At 40.1% G+C, this 21639-nt stretch overlaps 1 protein-coding gene across 13 annotated transcripts in view; it reads left to right on the forward strand.

Moving 5' to 3' along the window:
• LOC123608530 (muscular LMNA interacting protein) overlaps positions 1-21639 on the forward strand; it is a 250015-nt gene that overhangs the window by 84130 nt on the left and 144246 nt on the right. For 8 of the 13 annotated variants that reach the window (XM_045498559.1, XM_045498562.1, XM_045498565.1 and 5 more), the window contains exon 1: positions 21145-21275. The exons of 1 other annotated variant lie outside the window; for it this stretch is intronic. In XM_045498559.1, the coding sequence (XP_045354515.1) occupies positions 21180-21275 (96 nt within the window). In that variant the 5' untranslated portion in view covers positions 21145-21179. Of the gene's footprint in view, positions 1-21143; positions 21276-21639 lie in introns of those variants that run through there. 4 more of the 13 variants (XM_045498566.1, XM_045498568.1, XM_045498564.1 and 1 more) reach the window with 2 other exon arrangements.

Genomic DNA, 21639 nt, shown 5'->3' on the forward strand with positions numbered 1-21639 from the left:
GTGCCCATACTACCACATTTGATTTTCTCATTAATCTATACTGATAGCACCTCTCCCCACTAAAAAAAAATTGTTTAATGTTTATTTATTTTTGAGAGGGAGAGAGTGAGACAGAGTGTGAGCGGGGGAGGGTCAGAGAGAGGGAGACACAGAATCCCAAGCAGGCTCCAGGCTCTGAGCTGTCAGCACAGAGCCTGACGAGGGGCTCGAACTCATGGACCTCGAATTTCTGGACCTCGAATTCATGGACCGCGAGATCATGACCTGAGCTGAAGTCGGAAGCCCAACCGACTGAGCCACCCAGGTACCCCAAACCTCTCCCCATTTTAAATAACCTTGTCTCTATTTCAGAAGCAGCATTCACAGAGGGATGAAAATGAGTCCAATAATCTGTCGGTTCTTCTTTGTTTTCTGATTATTCTTTCCTTGTGCTTTTGCACGCTGAATGTGTGAAGAAACATGAAGGCAGGGCTCGCATTTTGACTTCCCATCATCAGAGGCAATCTGATCCTTGAGGGATTTAAATTTTCTCCTCAACTCTTCCATCGGTAATAATGCCCGTAGCATGTCTCTGCTGGCAGGAAGTGCTCAGACAGCTGTATAAAGTGTGCCCGCCAGCTCAGAAAGCCATCTTAAGATACCAAAGATATGCCCAAGAGTTACATCAAGGATGTCTATTCTCTGTAGGAATAAACTAGACTTAAAAAAAAATTACTCAGTCCCTTCCGGGAACATACTACTGCCTCCATTTTCCGCACGTTTGACGTTCTTCTGTTTTTCACTATAATTTGTTTTTATATTCACTTTACGTACAGAACAACTTTCTTTGATCATTAATACTTCTGACTCCAAGTCAGTCATTTTAACCCTCTCTATCTGAGCAGATGGCTGGAATGGGAATCAGTCTTCATAATGGAATAAGCACCACTTGTATACAGGGCACTCTATCTGGGCTAAGTGTTTGTGTGTGTGTGTGTGTGTGCGTGTGTGTGCGTGAGAAAGAGAGAGAGAGAGAGGGAGAGAGGGTCACAGATACACCACACACGTGGGTGGCAGTATGGCAGATTTTGGTGTTCATGACTTTAAAATTCTCAAGTAATCCTGATGTGTCCAGTTGTAGAGTCATGACGTCATCTTCAATCATCTCCTCCTCAGATCAACGCTCGTGGTCCTTCTAAACCCGAGGCCTCCAGTTATACAGATCCCTTTTAATTATACTCACACGTGTTATTTGAGAACTTGAAAACATTCAGCACGTTCAAAAATTCGTATTTACTCTCCTACTTCTTCATGCTTAACTAACTTCGTGACTCCTACTTTTAATTCTTCGGTTTTCAGAGCCATATCCATATTGAGCAACATTGGCACTACACACAAATTGTGTTTCTGAATACTAATCCATGAAGATGGTTTTCAGACGGGAAATTGCAGCTAAGTGAAGCGCTGATAATTTGTCAACCGGGATACTTTTTACAACGTGACTTGACTCAGATCCGAAATTAAATACCTGGGAGAGAAGATTAAAAATAGAATGGGTTTCAGTTTCAGAAAGTGAATTCTTGAAGTGTCTCTCCTGTCCTTTTCATTCAATCTATCACACACCCTGGCACTACTATTTCTGCAAATGAGGGAGGGTTTCCTCTGGGGCTTCTAGATTGCAATGGAACCAAAAGGGCTGAATTCTTTTGGCTGGATTTTTTTTTTTTTTCTGCAGACTGGTGATTTGCTGTTTCAGGGCAGATCATAATATATTGGCCTAGCCAGCCATAGCATATACTGTTTTATTTATGTGTAGGCAAATAGTACCAAGAAAATCAGGCAGTTTTTGAGAACTTATTTCTTTATGGATCGTATTTTCCCCATCAAAATATAGTTAATGTATCATTAATATTTATTAATATACTAATAGTGTTATAATAATGATATAAATAGCATTGTCATCCATGCATAGTATCCTAGCACCGAAGAATTCATGATACAAGAATAGAATGGTTTTAAACAGTTTCTTAACAATTGCAGAAATTTAAGGTGCTGAGAGGGTTTGTAAGAATTACAGTTCTATTGATTTTACAGTGCTTCAGTGTATGGTTTGAGCAGTTTTACTGTAGAACAGGTTACAGAATTATTGAATCTTAGAGCTGTGCAAAACCCTCAGATCACCTTGTCTAATGGTATTTGAGTTTGTGAACTACAAATCTACTGTGTGTGTGTGAGTGTGTGTGTGTGTTCATATAAATCTGAAACGGTCTCTGAAATAGTGCTTACTGGGATATTTTCTATTAAATTCGATTCTGTTCCATTCTCTTTTCTACTTCATTTAAACAATGCAGAGCAGAATTCATTCATAGCCCCACCATGCAGCTTGAAAAACACAGATCTAATAATCTAGCAGCTGTGTTTTACAGATAAGGAACCTCGGGTCCTCAAACATGAAGTGACTTGTCTAAGGTCAAACAGCTCATTAGCAGCTAACGTGACTGACTGTTCATTTAAAAACACATATGGAATTTCAGATTCAAGTCATTCAGCATTTGGCGCTTACGCAATGCTTTATGGCGAATCCAGAAAGTACTTCCAAACTGCTGTGCTGGAAGTCAGGGGGCGGGCATTTCCTAGTACCACTGCGCATGCACTCACACACTTCCTGATCTCTGTTACAGGCCCCGTGGCACCCCAGGTCTGGAAAACCTGACCCATATTGTTGGCTTTTGGTTACCTTCGGATCTTTAGTACAGCTGTGGGAGAAACAAGAAATTCCTGCGTTTGGCTGTATTTCTAACTCTAAGACTTGGGGAACCTTCATGGACTCCAAGGCCGGAGAAGTTTCAAGAGCAGGTGCCAGGTGAACTTCCGGCTCTGCTCCAGGCCACTGTCACAGGGTGTGACCTTGAGCAAGTCTTTTGACATTTTGTACCTTAATTTTTCTCATCTGCAATATGGGGCTAATAGTATCACATCATTCTTCCTCCCCAGCTTTTATTTTGAGGACCAAATGAGAGAAGAGAATGGAAGCTTTTTCAAAGACCAAAATGATACCTACAAAAAAGAGGATTAAAAAAAATTTCCTACTTGCCAAAATGCAGTATAATTTTTTCTTTATTTTTAGAAAAATAGGCATGAAAATGATTATTTGTGATTGTTCTTGTATCTGAAGAAATGACATTAGTAAAATCAAAAGTTGGGTTTGCTACTTATATTTTTCCATACATACCAAAATAAATGGAGCTACTAAGATGTTTTTATGTATGTCTCCTAAAAGTATCTTGATAACAGCCAGGGGTACACGTATTGCACTGAAGGTGGTGGCGGTGAACAGCAGATGGGAAACTAGGATCTAGCCCCGCCCTCCGCCTGCTCCCTGTGTGAACATGGACAAATAGCTCCGTCTCAGACAGGCCTGGTTTCCTCACTGGAGAAATGAGGACGCTCCTGCCATCTTCACAGTGTTGTAAGGATGTTGAGGACGTAATGCAGGGGTTGGGAGACCAGCTCTACTAGGCCGCACCTGGCCCACCATCCGATTTTGTAAATAAAATTGAGAACATCAGCATGCCCACTGACTTGCATATTTTTTATGGCTGCCTTTACTTCAATGGCAGAGGTCAGTGGTTGTGACAGAGATGGTATGATCCAAAAAGCTTAAAATATTTGCTCTCTGGCTCCTTATAGAACAACTTCGCCAACTCCTGACGGTTATCTGATAAGGAATGTAAAGAACTTTACCGTTTCTGCCACATGGTAAATGAACCTGGATAATTTTCTTATATCGATGGCCTAATTTTTTTTTCTTTTTCCTTGGTATCAAAATTAATTCTCAGGAAAGTACCTGAAACTTGCTATAAGATAAAAGAATGAACCTCAAGGTGTTTTAGGCTTAATCAGCTGGTGGAGGGAGGTATTTGAAGGGCAAATCAGACTTGCTCTTTGTCCATTTCTGCAAAAGTGACCACTAATCTCTTCATCCTTCATTTTTTCATTCCTCAAACCCCTTTGAAAGTATCTGTGGAGTGTTCCTGAGGGATTTTTGCTTTTTCCTAAGAACACATTATCACTGTGGGCCAGACACCTTCACCTGGGTGGGTCCCTGGGATGAGTCCAAGTCATTTTCCTTTTCCCCGTTGATTTCTTGGGAAAAATATGTTTCCCTTGTCTGAAAAATTTTTTTTTTGTTAGATTTACAAGCCTAAAGAAAGGCAAAGAAATAATTTCTGGTTTTTATTCATAATTTCTGAGCTACGGTAAGTTTTCCTATAAAGTGGATACTTTTGCTATCTCTTTGGCCTAAAAAATGTAACCCTTTCTTACCACCTATGGATCCCAGCTATGTCTCAAAGTAAATTAGATGCACTCAGAAACTCAGCATCTGTTTCTTCTCCCAGTTATACATTCAGAAATAGGATCTGTCTCTCTTTTGAAAGCAGTTTCCCTAGCAACTAAACCACCCTTACATGATCAGAGCAGTTTGTCACTTTTGAAGTTTGACTTTCTGTCAAGGCCTTCTGGCTCAGGGGGGTGAAGAATACAACATCCAAACACAAACATTTCAAAAACACTCACGTGGGGAATTACAAATGGCAACTGCACGTAGGTGACTTTTCTGTAGACTGTGTGTCAGTCCCCAACACCAGCACCCTCCCTAAGCGACCAGTGAAGATAGCGATCTCTTGAAGTAGCTATCTTTGTAATAGAGAAACAGATGGGAGTGATTCTTAAAGTGGCTAAATTACCATAAAGATATATTCTGGGAAACAGCGGGTAGACCAAGATAGGGGAAGATTTGCAGCAGGCAGCCACACAAAGTGAACTCACCTTGTGATTGTTCAATCATTCTTATCTCAAGGACAAAATAAAAGTAGTGGTCACAGCTCAGCTACATCCTTGGAACACAGACTTTTGCACCCTCTGCCAGTAAAGGGTATGGACAGAGCAAGAGGGTGGTGGATCTTGGCTAAGGCTCAACTGGCTTTTCATTTATTACTTTTATTAGTTAGCCTTGGTTACTTGCCCTCTTGCTGCTGTCCTGTGTGCCAGTGACCAGAGTCAGCACCTCATGCAATTCCAGGTCTCCTTCTCCTCCACCGTCTTCTTCCAGGTCCTGTATCTAATGTAACTAGAGTGCACTGGGGGGTGGACAGTGTTTGGGGCAGAAGCAGGGAGTAAACAAAAAAGTTGCCTGTTTTTTTTTTTTTTTTTTTTGTCATTTTCTACTTACCCCTTTGCAAAGGGGAGAGAGAAACTTATGAGACATATAAAAATGTATGAGACTCTTGGAGTCCACCAGCTGAGCTTGGGGTGAAAGAGAATTGGGACATACGAGAGGAGGGTGGAAACAAAGTGGAAGCTTAGCTTCCTCACAATGAACTTGCTTTCCTGATCTCAAGACGAATGGCAGGTTTTCTTCCTTGGAAGACTGTCCACTGAGATCTTGGGGATTCATTATATGGAGTTCAATGAAAAGGGCATGTTCTGCAAAACAAGGGACTTAAATCTTTTGTAACACCAGTGCTGATTCAAAGCAACTTCTGAGTACCTTTCTAAGGCATGAGTGGATGCATTTTAAGAATGTCATACAGATTATATTTTTTAGGTTAGGCAATGAATACGTTGTATAAAGTATTCTACAAATATTTATCTCACCTCTTGTAGGTTTAATATTAAAAGTGGTATTGGGGGAAGAGAAGCATAAAGTCCAGACCCAGGGTGGTGGACACAGAGATGTGGCATCCTGCTTGCCCTTTGAGGCAGGTCTTGTTGCCAAGCAGTAGAAATTGTGGCTGGCAGATGGCCTGCGGCTGTGACCTCCTCCCAGGCCACCTCCTCCTGGGGAGATGCTTCACTGAGGTCACACCTCACTAAGGTAGCATTCATGGGGTGAAGACCTGGCTTTTTGGGCTGGATGTGGGATGCTCTTGGTAATACTCATTCCCCAGCTCCCTACCAAGCAGCCAGGGCTCTGTCGGATTTATATCATGGTTCAATTTCTTCCTCTGCCAGGTCCTGTTTCTGCCCCTTTCTTCTCACCAGTGTTCATCCCTCACAAATAACTGGCACCCCAAACTTTGTCTGGGGATCTGTTTCTGGAGAACCCAGCCTGCAACACCTGGTTAAGAATGACCTTACAAAGAATTCAAAAGATGAGATTATCTGATGGGCACAACTGATAATGTGGAACAGAATATAAATGCTACAACCTTCAGATGAGAGGGAGAGGGTTGAGCGCCTCAAAAATCAGATATAGGTTTCTGGTAGGTTGGAACCTCGTAGGTTCAGCAAAGCCAAGATACTTGAGGGTGAGAAGAGAACCAGGTAAGAGGAAGAGTCTGAGCCAAAGCAGCTCAGGCAGACCCTGCGGGAACCACTGGTCTGGCTACAATGAAGGATGCACGTGAGGTAAGAGTTAGACATTGAAATGTTAATTCACTTAAGGTTAGAGCTTCCTGTAGACCAGAAAGAAATTTCACAATAGATACTTACTTCTGTCTTGCGTAACAAACAAACAAACAAAATAGTTACGAGGTTGTCAGTCCTGACCTCTATTTGACTGAAATCAAGAAGGAAATGCCACACTTTTTAAAAGAGATTTACTTGTAATTACATTTCATTGGCCATAGCTTAGTCACATGGCCACACCTACCCATAAGGAAGGCTGCAGAATATAATCTTTAAACTAGGCAGCAATGTATATGGTTAAAAAAACTTTTTAAATTACAGATGAAGAAGACAATAATTATAGTTGAGGAAGACATATTTTCCTTCAGATGATGGAAATGATTGAGATAAAATAATCAAAAGGCTAAACTATGGTGTCTTGAAAGTGATGGTGGCAGTAAAACATTTCTAGAATTTATGGAGAAGGAATTATTTTACGTATGTGTATGGAATGTCAAAATATTTTGGATGTATTCAATTGGACATTAATATTAATAATCAATCGTCTAACATGCCAAGTCTTTTCTCTGTCCTAGGAACTATGTCAAATGCTTTATATCTGTTGTATTACTTAATGGAGGCAATAAGGTAAATTTTCTACATGATCCATTACAAATGAGGGAATGAAGATTTTGAGAAATTAAGAAAACGGATCAAGGTCATGCAACTTGTAAATGGCAGAGCCAGGACTCAAACCCTTGTTTGTCAAGCTCCCCAGTCCAACTACTTGCTTGTATTAGAGCCAGCAAGTGAAACCCCAAAGAGAGGAAGCTGAAGCTGGGGGGAGAGAGAGAAGTGGGAGTGAACTTGGAGAGCCAACCAGCTCTCTGGAATGTTGAAAGGACAGAATACAGGACAACCATCAGGGAGGAGAGAACTCAGGCCAAGGAGAAGAGGCATTAGGTGCTGAGTCTTTGAGCTCTTTCTCTTGGAGGATGAAGGGTAGGAGAAGCAAAGGAGTGACTGGAGAAGAACCAGGGCAAGGAGTGCTCAGAGAAGACCAAGAGAAAAACCCTCTTAATGTTGAAAAGAGCCAACAATGTGTATACCACAGATATTCAGAAAAAAGTCAATGATTTGAGAAGCGAGAGGTCATTCATTGATTATCTTTAAGATTATCTTTAAGAGGGGCACCTGGGTGGCTCAGTTAGTTAAGGGCTTGACTTTGGCTCAGGTTTATGGTTTGTGGGTTTGAATACCATATTGGGCTCTGTGCAGACAGCTCAGAACCTGGAGCCTGGTTCAGATTCTGTGTCTCCCTCTCTCTCTGCCCCTCCCCCACTCTCGCTTTGCCTTTCTCTCTCTCTCTCTCAAAAAAGTAAACATTAAAAAAAGAGTGTTTTAAGTGGGATGCAAGAATGGGTGGAGGAAGGTTGGAAATAATGAATGACTGTTTAAACATCCATGGTCACCCTATTGTTAGTACTAGCTGATAACAACACTTAATATTTATAGAATGCTTACTCTCTGCCAGCTACTGTTCCCAGGGTTTATGAATTCATGTAACCACAGCCCTGTGAGGCAGCTATTCTCTTTATTCCTATTTTGCAGATGAGAAAATTGAGGCAGCAAGAAGTTACATAATCTTTCTGGCTGCAAGCTCATGGTTACTACTCTAGAAAGGCCAAAGGTTTCTATCAAAAGTAATGAATTGGCAAAAGGCCACAGGTTGCTATTTTTTTTCATGTTTATTTTCAAAGGAAACGTTAAGTGTACTTAGTGATTATTCATCTTTCTTTCCTCAAAAAAAAAAAACTGTTTTGTAAAGGAAGCAGTTTTGCTTCATTTTTTCTGATGTCAGTCTCTAAAGGAAAATATTTTTAAAAATAATTTTAGTGAAATTTGAAATCCTAAGGGAAAACATGTTGTATTTTTCTAGTAAGCCTATTGAGAGAATTGAAATGATACATTATGGACCTTAGTAAATGTCTTCAGAAAGAAAGGGGGCATTCTATCTTTACAGGAAAACATTTTAGTAACTGTGCACTGGAACAATGATTTTTTTGTGTATCTCAAATTCCTCTATGCCTACGGACTGCTCAACTGAATGTCATTAGAACCTTTAGAACTTATTTTTGCATAGTTTGAAGCTTTACGCATCTCCTACACAGTCACATGTTTATTTGAAAAAAAAAAGTATGTATACATATCTGTGCATAATACAGTATGGGTGGCGTCTCGGGAGCTAAGACTCACAGATCGTCCCCTGCTCAGCGTCCCTAACCCTTTTCAGGTAACCAGACTTGTTCACATCAATACGTGCTTTCAAAAGACTGAGAAGTGATTCCGAAGTATTTTTGCCAGCAACACTGTAGTTAGATTTTTGGATAAAATAATACTGTGATATCAACAAACAAAGACTCTTGAAAAGGGATTCTGTGTAGAATGTGTTGATAATTAGAACAGGCAGATCTGAAGGGAATAGGTTTGCCTTTCTATGTAGACTTGCCAATTAACAAAATCATAAGTAAAGATAGTTTCATTGTCTACAGAGATGTAAACTATAAAGGCAAAAAAAATTGATCAGAAAAAAGAAAAGTACTGATTTTAATGAAAAGTACTTTGGAGTATATATTCAGCAGTAATGATTTTATGAAACTTAAAAATGATGATTATGTAACTGGCATTATTGGTTTTAAATATATAACTAATGTTAGATTGCTAGTTACTTTGTGCAACTGAATATTACACCATACAACTACTACAATAACTAGTTGTTATTGAGATTTTATCAGATGGTTGGTATCATGTTGGAAATATTCCATGTATAGTTTTAGTTAATTATCACAAAATCCCTAAGAGTTAGATAATCTAGCTTCTTTATGGAAATGAGGGGGCTATTTTTCATTGTAAATTTTTTAATAGTCTTTTTTAATCTGTTGGCAAACTTGGTAAGTAGGTAAAGTGCTTTTTTCATGTAAGAAGGTTGTTATTTCAGTTTCCTTTTCACAATGTATAAAATACCTTTAAATGATCTATGTTAGTGACTTGAAATTTTTCCTTCTTATATCCTGTGTATTTTTCCATCACACACTGTGACAAGTAAATAAGAAAGAGTTTTTTCTTCATGTTGTCTTCTTTACTGCCTCTTAATATCTCAACTTTGAGATGGTAGCCATTTCTGACCTAGGAAGGTTCCTATCATCTAATGGGCTTTAGTCAGAGAAGTGCCAGTGGAAGGTTAAATTTCAGTTGCATTACCATTAAGTAATGTGAGTCACGGGGAGAAAAACTTTGTGTTCTGTCTTCTATTTCTTTATACTTGACCCATAGCACCTTTATTTCTTACCTCTTACTTTTGTGAGGGTAAGCATATACTATTAATTAATTCTTTCAACAATTACATAATAGTACCTACCAAATGTTAAGCACCAGGGATGCACTGGTGATCCAAGACCTCATTAACTCCTGTCTTCATGGAAGACTGCATAGAAGCGTGGGGCCCAGGACATCTCTCATCTCGTGGGAATACATTGTAGTCATCAACTGCTTTTCCCTTGGTTGAAAATTACTAAGTGTCAACCCTGAAATCAAAAGGAAAGACCATCCTAATATAATTTGACTCATATGCAACTCTTCACCCACTAAATTAATTTTCTACAAATGCATATGTACCTTCTTTCGAGATAATCCTTAAGTCTCTAAGTGGTGATTGATTCTGGAGGCTATGGAGCTAATTTTGGGTCTATTAACTTGCTTGTTGACTGTTGTGTAACTCCTGATGAAGCTGGTTTTGAGCATTTGTGGGCAAGCCACAGGGTTTGTAGAATATCTTTAGGATGATGGTAGATGAGGGTCAAGATGGTTAAAATCCAGCTTTCTGTATTGTTTTGGAGTTAAGGGGATGAGGAGGACAAGACTGTGCAAGTAAATGTGATAGTATTATGACACTTACATCACTTAGAAATCTTTGTTAAACCTCATCCATTTTATCTATCCTAAAAAGACAGAAAGAAATCATACACATTGTGTGTCTCCTGTGTGGAGAGCCATACACTAGGGTTGTAATGTGTCATCTCATTTTCACATTCACTCTGAGATTTGGATGCTTTCATCATTCCTATTTTATAGATGAAAAAAACTGAAGTACCTTATATAATATCATCAGTTAATTATAGGTAGATTTATTATTTGAATCTGATTCTGGCTCCAAACTCTATTGTTTCTATTAGTCGAATTAATCAATTCTAATAAGTTAGTAGCTCAAACATTGTTTTAGATGTTTTTGAAGATAACTATTGTCTAATAAATATATTGAAATACTTATCATAAACACAATTTGCCATATTTAAATATTCAATAATATTTTTCTGTGTCCGTATTTTACTATCCATATTGAAATTTATGTACCTTTAGCACTTATACCGATGACAGTATAATTGTATTTTCTGGTGATATCTCATTTCCATTTTAAAGTTATGTTGCAAAGTAAGTATGCATTGCTTTTATTGTTAGAACTGACATAGACATCGTAAGAGAATAACAGCTATGAAAGGCAGAAAAGTCAGAGTATGTAGCCACATTTGGAGAATGAATACTGGAGGCTTGGAGAAAATGTTCACCGTTGCCCAGTTCTTCTGGGTAGAAACGATGTTAAAAACACAATCCTTGCTGGCTACTGCATTGTACTGTCCTGTCCTATTGCCTTCCTTATGACTTTTCTATGAACGAGTGTTTCTAAGGTAAGGCTGGCAGAGCAGTCAGCAAATAAGAGTCAATATTACCCTGGGTTCTAGCCAGGCAGACCCAAGTTCAAATCCAGCTGCATCACGTGCTGGGTTGAGCAAATAATTTAATCTCCCTTAGTCTCATTTTTCTTGTCTAATGGACATAATAATTCTTTTTCTGGTTTGCCGTGGGAAATACGAGCGATGGTGTATATTTAGTGTCAAGAGCAGCGTCACATCAAACTTGTTCAGTGGTATTTACATGTATTGGAGGAAGGATAAAAATCTGTGCTCCGGATGAGTGGGTGAAGTGTGTGAGGTAGCCAAGGTGACAGTCCATGGCTGCCAGGGGTGGGAGGGGAAATCTGGACCAGAGATACTTTTCCCTATTTTTCTTCATGTGCCCTGGCCCTTCACACACCCTGATAATGCTGATTCCTTCCACGTGCTCCTAAAACAGTCACAGTTCTTTTTTTAAAGTTTATTTATTTATTTATGTTGAGAGAGAGAGAGAGAAAGACAGAGAGAGAGGCAGAGTGAGAGGGAGAGAGAGAATCCCAAGCAAGCTGTGTGCTGTCAGCATGGAGCCTGAGGTGGGGTTCGATCTCATGAATTCTGAGATCGTGACCTGAACTGAAATCAAGAGTCAGATGCTTAACCGACTGAGCCACCCAGGCTCCCCAAAACAGCCACAGCTTTGACATCCAGTGTGGGTTGCTATTTTTATACGTGCTCTATCTTCAAAGCAACACAATTATCCAGTGATTTGGATAAGTTGACTCTTATTTCTCTATGGGTCCTGACACTGTATGTTCCTTGAAGACAGAAATCTGTCTTGCCTTCTGTAAGTCTTCCATACAACTATCATGAATGCACATAATAATTTTAATTGTTTAATGGACATTTATTGATCCCCTCTTATGTGTTAGGCACTACATTAGATACTTTGGGTACAGCAAGGAACAAAATAGAAAATTCCCATTGTCCTGGTGCTTATGTTTCAAATGGGGAATCGGATACTAAAGAATTCGCTGTATAATCCTATAAATTTAATAGCAGCAAATGCCATGGAAAAGTACAAGTTGCTAAGAAAGCGTGCGACAGGAGGCTGTATCTAAACTCCACAGTCAGGAAAGGAGTCTTTAGGTAGTGATTTTATGAAGTATATTGTGCTTCAGAAATTGTGTGGCCCTCATGATGCAAATTAGAATGATTCATCTTGGAATTTCTGAGTTTCCTAGGACTCAGTGTGGTACAGAGTGGTTAACTAGGGAGGAGATTGCTAGAGAGTGTTCCAAGCAAAGTCGGGAGCACCTGTCAGTCACCATGCTCCATTTTTTCAAAGATAATACAATAAGCCCTTCATATCACCCCTACCCTCAACCAGTGCCCAATTGCTATTTATGAAAAAGGAAGAATAACTTACTGAACACATGAATTGACAAATTTCCTGTATATCATATTATATCATGCCACTTTAACCTCACAACAGTACTGAGGTATTGTATCTCAATATCGCAAATAAGTAGGCCGATTATGTTTGGTTTGCCCACAATAGTCCCATTTATGCCTGTTGTCCTAAAGTAATTACTAATAATGCCTGCCCCCTTACCCTTCAGGCTCAAGGGAGTCCCACTTTGTGTGATAAGTTCTATGGTCATAAATAAACGAAGGTCAGGAAGATCAAGGATCTACTTTGGGTCACATAGCTAGTAAGTGGGGAGGGGGATATCACACCAGTACTCTTACTTAAAGCTCATGTTCTCACTACTGTATTGCAAATGCAATTAGTTCTACACTTACATTGTTCTCTGTTTTATTCTTCCAATCAGTGATAGGTAGCCCACAACAAAACTAACAGAAACTGGCTGACATCTTTGTGCAGTGATTCTGCTAAGAGTCATGTATTTCTGTAGAGTTTATAGGAGAGGAAATGATGTATCAAGATAAACTATAAAATACGAGTAGTAAGTTGTAGTTATTGTTGTGATGTGCTTGTCTTCATACTTGTATTAAGCCTATTCTTTACGTTGCTCAAGTATGAGAAAGCTAATTTAAAAAGCTGGGGTGCCTGGGTGGCTCAGTTGGTTGAGCCTCTGACTCTTGATTTTGGCTCATGTCATGATCCCAGGGTCGTGGGATTGAGCTCTGCCTCGGGCGTGGAGCCTGCTTAAGATTCTTTCTCTCCCTCTCCCTATGCCCCTCCCCTGAGCATATGCACACGCATGCTGTCTTTCTCTTTCAAAAAAATTCAATTGCTTCTGAAAGTCAACATGTGACTCTAATGACAAAACATTGGTAATTGATCTTTTCTCCAACAAGATACCCTGTGGGTGGTGAGGGGGGTGCAGTCCATGACTCGCCCTGGTGGGTAGTGCCTAACTGTAAAGATTGTAGAGTTTTTAAAATAATCAATCAAATCCTTTTATGGTTGAGCCATTTTAATAACACTTTGGAACACACTTTTCCTCATGTCTAAACTGAGGAATACAGATAAAATTTTTATCTGTAGCATATGATGAAGGCTTTTGAGAGCATTCTTCATACATAAAGATACCTGAAACATGGAATGCTATTGCTTCCTCTTTTATTTTAAATGAAAATGTGTATAAATCAAATTATACTAACAGTCATATTAAAAACAAATATTACTTTGTCATGTTTCTTTATGAAATTATAATGTAAATTGTAAAGATGCTGGTGTCACTCTCTGCACTTAGAAATAAGATTTTATGAGCTATATTCTGAGTCAAAATTTGTTTCTCTTATGATGTACACAGAAATGATTCACTATGGAATCTCTGAGTATATCTATTAAACAATATGTCTTATCTCTAAATGTTTACCTCACAGTTTGTTAGTGCTTCTTTGAATATATTTTGAGACCTTCTGGTCAATTCATCATTTATTTAATTCATATTCCTGTGCCCCTGAATGTTGCTAGTGAAGTAGGTGGGTTTGGCATAGGTGGGCTTATAGTTGGTAGACCTGGAATACATACAGTGTCTTTTGTTTCTTTCTTTGTAACTCAGAGATCATCTGCTGATATCCATCTAGCTCATGTGTTCTCCTTCCAGATCATGAGTAGCACTTCATGTAGTAACTATGTGGAAACTCTTTTTTGTTTGTCTGTTTGCCCAAACTACCTTCTTTTTATAGATTTATTAACTATCACAGCAGAAAGAAGTCTGTATGGATTGTCCAGTTCAGTAGTTCACGCTATGAGTGGGGTGTTGGTATACGTCAGGCAAGGAAGAGGTTCTGTGGCCAAATAAATGTGAGAAACTATGGGCTAAACCAAGCTTCAAAGGCCTCTTGATTGTGAGACTCCTTCTAAAGGAAGATATAGAATATTCCAATTCCTAAATTTATTTTACCACAGAACCCCTTTGTTACCCTTCATCTTCAAGGCTGGTATTCTAAAGAAGGGGCATCAGGCAATACTAATTGGGGGTCTTATTTTATAAGGAAATTGTCCCTGAGAAGTTAAGTGACTTACCCAAGACCTCACAGCTATTTGGTGGAAAATGTGAGATCAGAACCTATTTTGTCCGCTTCTGACCTGACTTTGGACAATCCATTGCTTTGAACATCCTGCTATCTTCTGTTACAGGTATTTGTATGTAAGAGTCATGGGGAGGCAGCTGGCTGAAATTATCTCCATCTTGCTTCTTCCTTTAGCCCCTAAACCTTTGGTTCTCAGTAAGGACCTGTGAATACCAGCAACAACCGTTCCAGTGGAACTGAGAAACTTGAGGAGATTGGGCTGATTCTGTTTACTTTCGGACAGCTGATTCCAAGTTTACCAGAATTATTATCCTTCTCATTAGAAGAAAAGTATAAGAAATGTCCACAAATAAAGAGATCACTTTCAGTCAATAAGTTTATTGGAAAAATATCTATTGAATGCTTATGAGTGCCCCATACTATTCTAGCTGCTAGGAAAATAATAGTGATCAAAGCAAAAATCCTTGCTCTCATGGAGTTTAAAATCCAATAATGAAATCAGATAATGAGCAAGCATTAAAAGCTGGTGAGTGCTCTGGAGAAAAATAACGTGGGCTAACAGGGACAGAGAGTGCTAGCAAGACCTTAGAATTGGGGTGGTAATTTATTACAGAGATTAGTGAGGAATGTTTTACAGTTTAACTAATGTTTGAGGAGAGACATGAAGAAGTGACGGAACTCATGAGCTTGGGAAAAACATCCCAGGGAATGGGATTAGTGTGCTCTAGGAATGCAGGGAAATCACTGTAGATAGACATGAGGGAGCAAGCTGAGTGTAGCAGTCACCAGATCACGTTGACTGTAGGCCATTGCAAGGATACTGGCTTATCCTCTGGGTGACAAAGGAAGCCATTGGAGGGTATTGCATAGAAAAGCGGCATGGTCTGACTTCTGTTTTAAAGGCTCAGTCTTGCTCCCGTGTGGACAATAACTACAGGGAGGTGTGGCAACAGATTAGATTCCCAGGAAGCAGACTCTGAGGTGGAGAGTAGCATGCAAGAAGTTTACCACACCTGTGGGAGTGGGAAGGCAGCAAGATTAGGCAGGGAGAGAATTGGGTTGCAAGGCAGACTGAACAAAAGCTTAACTGACCTTGTAAGATCGCTCTTTAGAGTTGCCCTAAATTGGAACGAGAGTGGCAGGCCTTTATATGGGTGTATCAAGTAGCCGTTGGATGCAGGCTGCCCTGGAGAAGGGGGAGTGGCTTTGGGCAAGACGCTTTATTCAACTGAGAGCAACACTTGGAGAGGACAGACAGCTGAGCACTGTTACAGCACCTCCAGCAGCTGGGGAGTAGTCCTTCAGCCTGAAGGGAGGTCTAGATGGTTTATCAGAGCATCCCTACAGGAGGCAAAGAGGAAGCAGGGGAGATTAGTTAGGAGGAAGTGATTTGGAAAGGAGATGATGGTAGGTTCTGTTACTAGGATGTTAGAAATAGAAGTAGGGTTCTGGATTTATTTTGAAGGGAGATATACCGATAAATTGGTGGTGGGGAATTATGAGAAATCAAGAATATCAGAATATTCACCAATACTGATATATTGATGGGGGATAATGAGCAACCAAGAAAAGTGATGTAAGCTTATCATTTTTAGCCTAAGCAATGAGAAATAGGAATAGCTATATGCTGAGGCAGGGAAAACTTGGGGGCTGTGGCGGGCAACAGTTTCAGGAGAAAAACAAATAATTCAGTTTCAGATGTCCATGAGATATCCTAGTGAAGATGTTAGCTGGATACATGAGGGTATTACCCAAAGAAGCCATTCAGGCTGGGGATACAAATCTGGAACAAACGTTATTTAAGCTATTAAGAACTGGATGAAATTATCCAAGGAGTGACTTCTGGGCTACTTCAAAGCTTAAGGGTAGAATAGCACAAAGCAGACAGGGGAGTGTTTTAGGGGATGGGAACAGGACTAAAAGGAGATGGTGTGCCCAAAGCCAAGTCAAGAAAGTGATTCAACAAGGGGAGAGTGGTGACCAAACTCTTATTCCTGTTGGATAAATGTTTCTTATCATTGTCTCTTTTCTCTTCAAATTCTGCCACGTGTAAGGCCTATTCATTTTGTCTGAATATTTAACTATGTCACAGTCTTACTTAGGTGCTAGGTTTTCCTCAATACTTTGAAGCTCCTAGTGTATTTGAATTAAGGGGGGCTACTAGTATCCTATTAACTAAGAGCATAAACCCCAAAGAGGAGAGAACCTATGAGTGCGGTAGTACAAGGAATAGATGCAATCCAGATGAGACCAATACAAATGCTTGATATGGATGGAGCCAAACTTAGGCTGTGATGGAATCTCACATATTTTTTATATAAATTTTTTAATGTTTATTTATTTTTTGAGACAGAGACAGAGCATGGGAGGGGGAGGGGCAGAGAGAGAAGGAGACACAAAATCCAAAGCAGGCTCCAGGTTCTGAGCTGTCAGCACAGAGCCTGACACGGGGCTCGATCCCATGGACAGTGGGATCATCATCTGAGCCGGATTTGCACGCTCAACCAACTGAGTTACCCGGGCTCCCCAGAAACTCACATATTTTTGATGAGAGGTCAGAATTCCCTTTAAATATAAGACACTCAATTCTGAGTCTGTGAATTGGGATGGCCCTGATTAGCATCCCTGGAATCACCTATTGCCCTGGAGACAGGAATCCAAACCCCTGGTGATTCCCATTTGTGGAGGAAAAATTCCACCTACAGCTAAAACAGAATAAGTGTCCTAGTATTGATCACCAGAAATAGGAAGTAAGAGTGCAGAAGCTAAGAGTGAAATCTCCCTGGGAATGGCTTGACACCACTTTCCCATACAGTCTGTCTTCAGCACATCACCTTGCACTGTCCTCAGACCTCACTCATGACTCATGTAACTTGTGTCTCTTCATAGGACTATAACACATGTTGAGAATAGAGTCCAAATCTTCTCTATCTTCATGTCCCTCAGAGCTTAGACTAGTCTCTGGTACTCAATAGATATTTATTAAGATAAATAAATGGGTTTCTAGTACCTTCTTTTATCAAGCACAGAGCATAGGAACAGACAAATGGGTGTCTAGCCTTGGCAACTGGATCTGTTTAATCCCATGCTTCTTGGAAAACTTTTGTGTGCTAATCTGCTTTCCCCTCAAATTTGTTTCCCATATCAAGAAGAGGGACTATTTATTCCATATTACTTATTTTATTTTATTTTATTTTAATTTTTTTTTCAACGTTTATTTATTTTTGGGACAGGGAGAGACAGAGCATGAACGGGGGAGGGGCAGAGAGAGAGGGAGACACAGAATCGGAAACAGGCTCCAGGCTCTGAGCCATCAGCCCAGAGCCCGACGCGGGGCTCGAACTCAGGGACCGCGAGATCGTGACCTGGCTGAAGTCGGACGCTTAACTGACTGTGTCACCCAGGCGCCCCCATATTACTTATTTTAAAAGCAATACCTGAAGAATCTTTTGGCTGGAAGTTACTGTAGTAATATCTGTTTAATAAGAAGGTGAAAGAGGTCCTACTTCAGCCATCAATAATGCCAAAACTTAAAGAGAAGTTGGAAACTGTTGCAAACTTTGACAAACTTTATTTACTTTTGGAAAAACATTATTCAATGGAGTATTTTTTGTTCTGCAGTGGAAGAGAGATCATTAAAAAGTGTGTGTTTATACAACAAGATGGAGAAATAAACATGTATGTTTATGTGATGCACAACTGGCTTAACCTAATTGAATAAATGCTTATATAGAGCTGTGAAAAAAAAGTTTGTATTTATAAATGCTTCAGGGTTTTCAGAAACCCTAATTGACATTCATATACATAGGAAAGTGGTTGTAATTGGAGAATAGACTCCTCCTCCCCACCCTTCCATCCTGTGTAAGTAACTTACATGCTCTTCATCATCCAAGACTGGGGCCTGTTTTTTGAACCATGTCATTATTTTCTATTCAAATGAGGATGGTTTCTATAGAAATTGTCCTAAAAACATGTGCTCTTTGAGGCTATATGTAGTTACTAACCAGATGGCTAAAGCATGCTGCTAGAATGCATGACCATTATGTTTTTTTAACTAACAATTATTACTTCTATCAATATAACAAATAGTCTGTAACACCAACAATTATTAATAAAACAAGAGAAAGAAAATGATTAGAGAAAAGTTGCCAAGGAGACACAGAGCAAAATAGCAAAATAATGGGTGAATTTAATTGGTTCCCATGTTGTAAAATGATTCAAGGAAGAGTTTAAATAGGGCAAAAGATAGGGGCTAAAATATTTATTTCCTCTTCCAAAGTTGACTTGCCAACATGTGTAAGTATTGCTTTAGTTGGCGGAGGGAATGAGAGAGACAAGACCAGAAGGTGGACAGAATGAGGTATGGGAGAAGAGCTTCATGGTTGTTTGAGTCTGCTTGGCATGAACAGATCGAAATATTGACAAGGGACTGGACTGCTACTTCCCCTTGGGGAACCACTCACTGGAACTGAGGTGTGTGGCCTTTAGGGTTTATATGATTTCACCTTCATCCTCGCCAGAACCCTGTGAGATAAGCACTCTTCTTATCCACATTTCACAGGTGAAAGGACTGCCTTTGAGAGGTCCCCCTGGGTCCCATAGCCAGTGAATGACTGACTCTAGGATTTCATCCTTTATGAATAGACTTGCTGCTTACTGCTGTTCTGATAGGTGCCTTCACTCAAGCTTTTATCTTTGCTTTGAAATAACTGTTATTCTATCCCACATTCCTAAGCCCCCACTCCCCAATGCTTCTAAGTGTGGCCCCGATGCCACTTTATCCTTGAATTACTCCATGTGGCTGTGATCTCCCCTCTCTCCAAAAGTTTCTCCAAGTCTCTGCTACTCAAAGTGTCATGAACAAGCAGTGAAACATCAACTGGGAGCTTGTTGGAAATAGAGAATCTGGGGCCCATCCCTGATGTCCTCAAGCTCTCTAGGTGATTTATGTGTAAAGTTTGAGAACTTCAATATGGAACTTCTCTTCTCTTCTCTTCTCTTCTCTTCTCTTCTCTTCTCTTCTCTTCTCTTCTCTTCTCTTCTCTCCTCTCCCCTCCCCTCCCCTCCCCTCCCCTCCCCTCCCCTCCCCTCCCCTCCCTTCCCCTCCCCTCCCCTCCCCTCCCCTCCCCTTCCCTTCCCTTCCCTTCCCTTCCCTTCCCTTCTCCTCTCTCCTTTTCTTTTCTGTTCTTTTTTGCTTTGTATTTCTATTATTTGTATATCTGTTTTATATTCTTAATTGGACTGTCAGCTCTTTGAGGGCAGGAGAGTGTTATGTTTTCTTTTGAGTATCCATAATTATACTTGGCATAGAGGAACACATAAATTTGTTTAGTGACATAACAGCACTTCTATTCGGAAATTTAGATAACTTTCTAGGTCAAAAAGTTCTATGTTATTTGGAAGAATTTTTGCCAGTGTGCTAGTAGAATCACTTTTGGCAATTACCTTACTTGTAATGTTTCCAAAATTCAGGCTTTTTTGTTTGTTTTGTGTTTTTTAGAACCTTTTTTGAATGTTTGTTTTTGAGGGAAAGAGCCCACAATCAAGTGGGAGAAGGGCAGAGAAAGAGGGAGACAGAGGATCTAAAGCAGGCTCCAAGCTCTCAGAGCAGAGCCTGATGCATGGTTCAAACTCACAAACTATGAGACCATGTGCCCCTTCAGACTTTTGATAAGGTTGAAAATTAAGAGATATAATCCAGATCTCGAAAATAAAATCTTCATTGCTTTCCATAGCCTTTGGTCTATAATCAGCCCTTGGGCCACACCACCTTTCATTGCCAAAGCACAAACGTAGGTTTGTGCTTTCATTGCCAAATCCAAACAGATTTGGAGAAAAATCAGTACATAAAAAATATAGAACTACTAAATCTGAAGACTCCAAACAGTTTCGTGTGTGAAGTTTTGTCTGCAGTCAGGACACTCAGCATCTTCCAGGAACCTTGGAATGGAATTTTTTCCCCACAAATATGTGATTCCAAGCTTTATTCTAGAGCTAATTTGATTAATAGCAGAACTTCAGTCACTACAGATGCTCCCGCTGCTTGCATTTACATGCCCACGGCCGATCATATTATTGATTTTTTTGAAATGATCACTGTGTGTTGTGTCGTTCTTTATTTAGACACAGTGTTTGCATGTATTTGTGTCTCTAAATGTTCTCAGTGCATGTGACCACCTGGTTCCTGAGATTGGCAGATGCTTGGGCCCTTCAATCAGCTTCTCGTCGCGGCACAATCTGGCTTCTCTCTTCTTTTTGCAGAATATGTAATTGGAATACTTGCGTGACAAGAAAAGAGGGCAAACACATATAGGTGGCATTTTTTTTTTTTTTTTAATTTCTACTGGCTCCATTTCAGCAGTCGGTATGACCTCTCATGAAGTGCCAAATCTAAAAATTGTCTAAACATAAATCTACTCTTGGGAGCTGACAGGATTCTTCAATTCAGGGAGGATTCCACTTTACCTCTTTTTAGAATTTTTTTTTTTTCCCTGTGTGAGTGTGTGTTGTTTTAGTGAGAGGCTCCCTTCCCACACCTCAGTCATCGGTTTGCTCACTCCCTTGTGTGATGAATCAATGCTTCCAGAACAGGGGCTTCCGAGGGACTGCGGGAACAATTACTTCCAAATGAACTCGTGCGTCTTAGCAGGGAGCATTCAGACCACACCCCAGGTAAAAGGAAGTCTTTCCTTAATGTTTTCAGGAACTTTTAAAGGCTGTGCACTTCGTTGTTTGCTGCAAGAGGGCTTGAGGGAGAGCTGCCTGGGTATAGATAAATTTGACTGTATGTCAAAATGAAATGTTATCTACAGTTCGTGGAAGGGGCCAGCAGATAAAAGCGAACTGCTCACTGGCCAACCAAAAAAATGCTCAGGGCTGCCCTCGGCATAGTGTTGAAGCTGACACCCAGGGATGCCTCTGCTCAACAGGAGGCTGGTGGACATCTGTGAGTGTGGGTGTTGACATGGGAAGGAAGAGAACTTTTAGGGAAATAGTAGACAGGAAGGCGTTGCAGCCTGAAACTGAGCAACGGAGC

Source organism: Leopardus geoffroyi, chromosome B2 (assembly GCF_018350155.1).
Source record: "Leopardus geoffroyi isolate Oge1 chromosome B2, O.geoffroyi_Oge1_pat1.0, whole genome shotgun sequence".
NCBI classification, from domain to species: Eukaryota; Metazoa; Chordata; class Mammalia; order Carnivora; family Felidae; genus Leopardus; species Leopardus geoffroyi.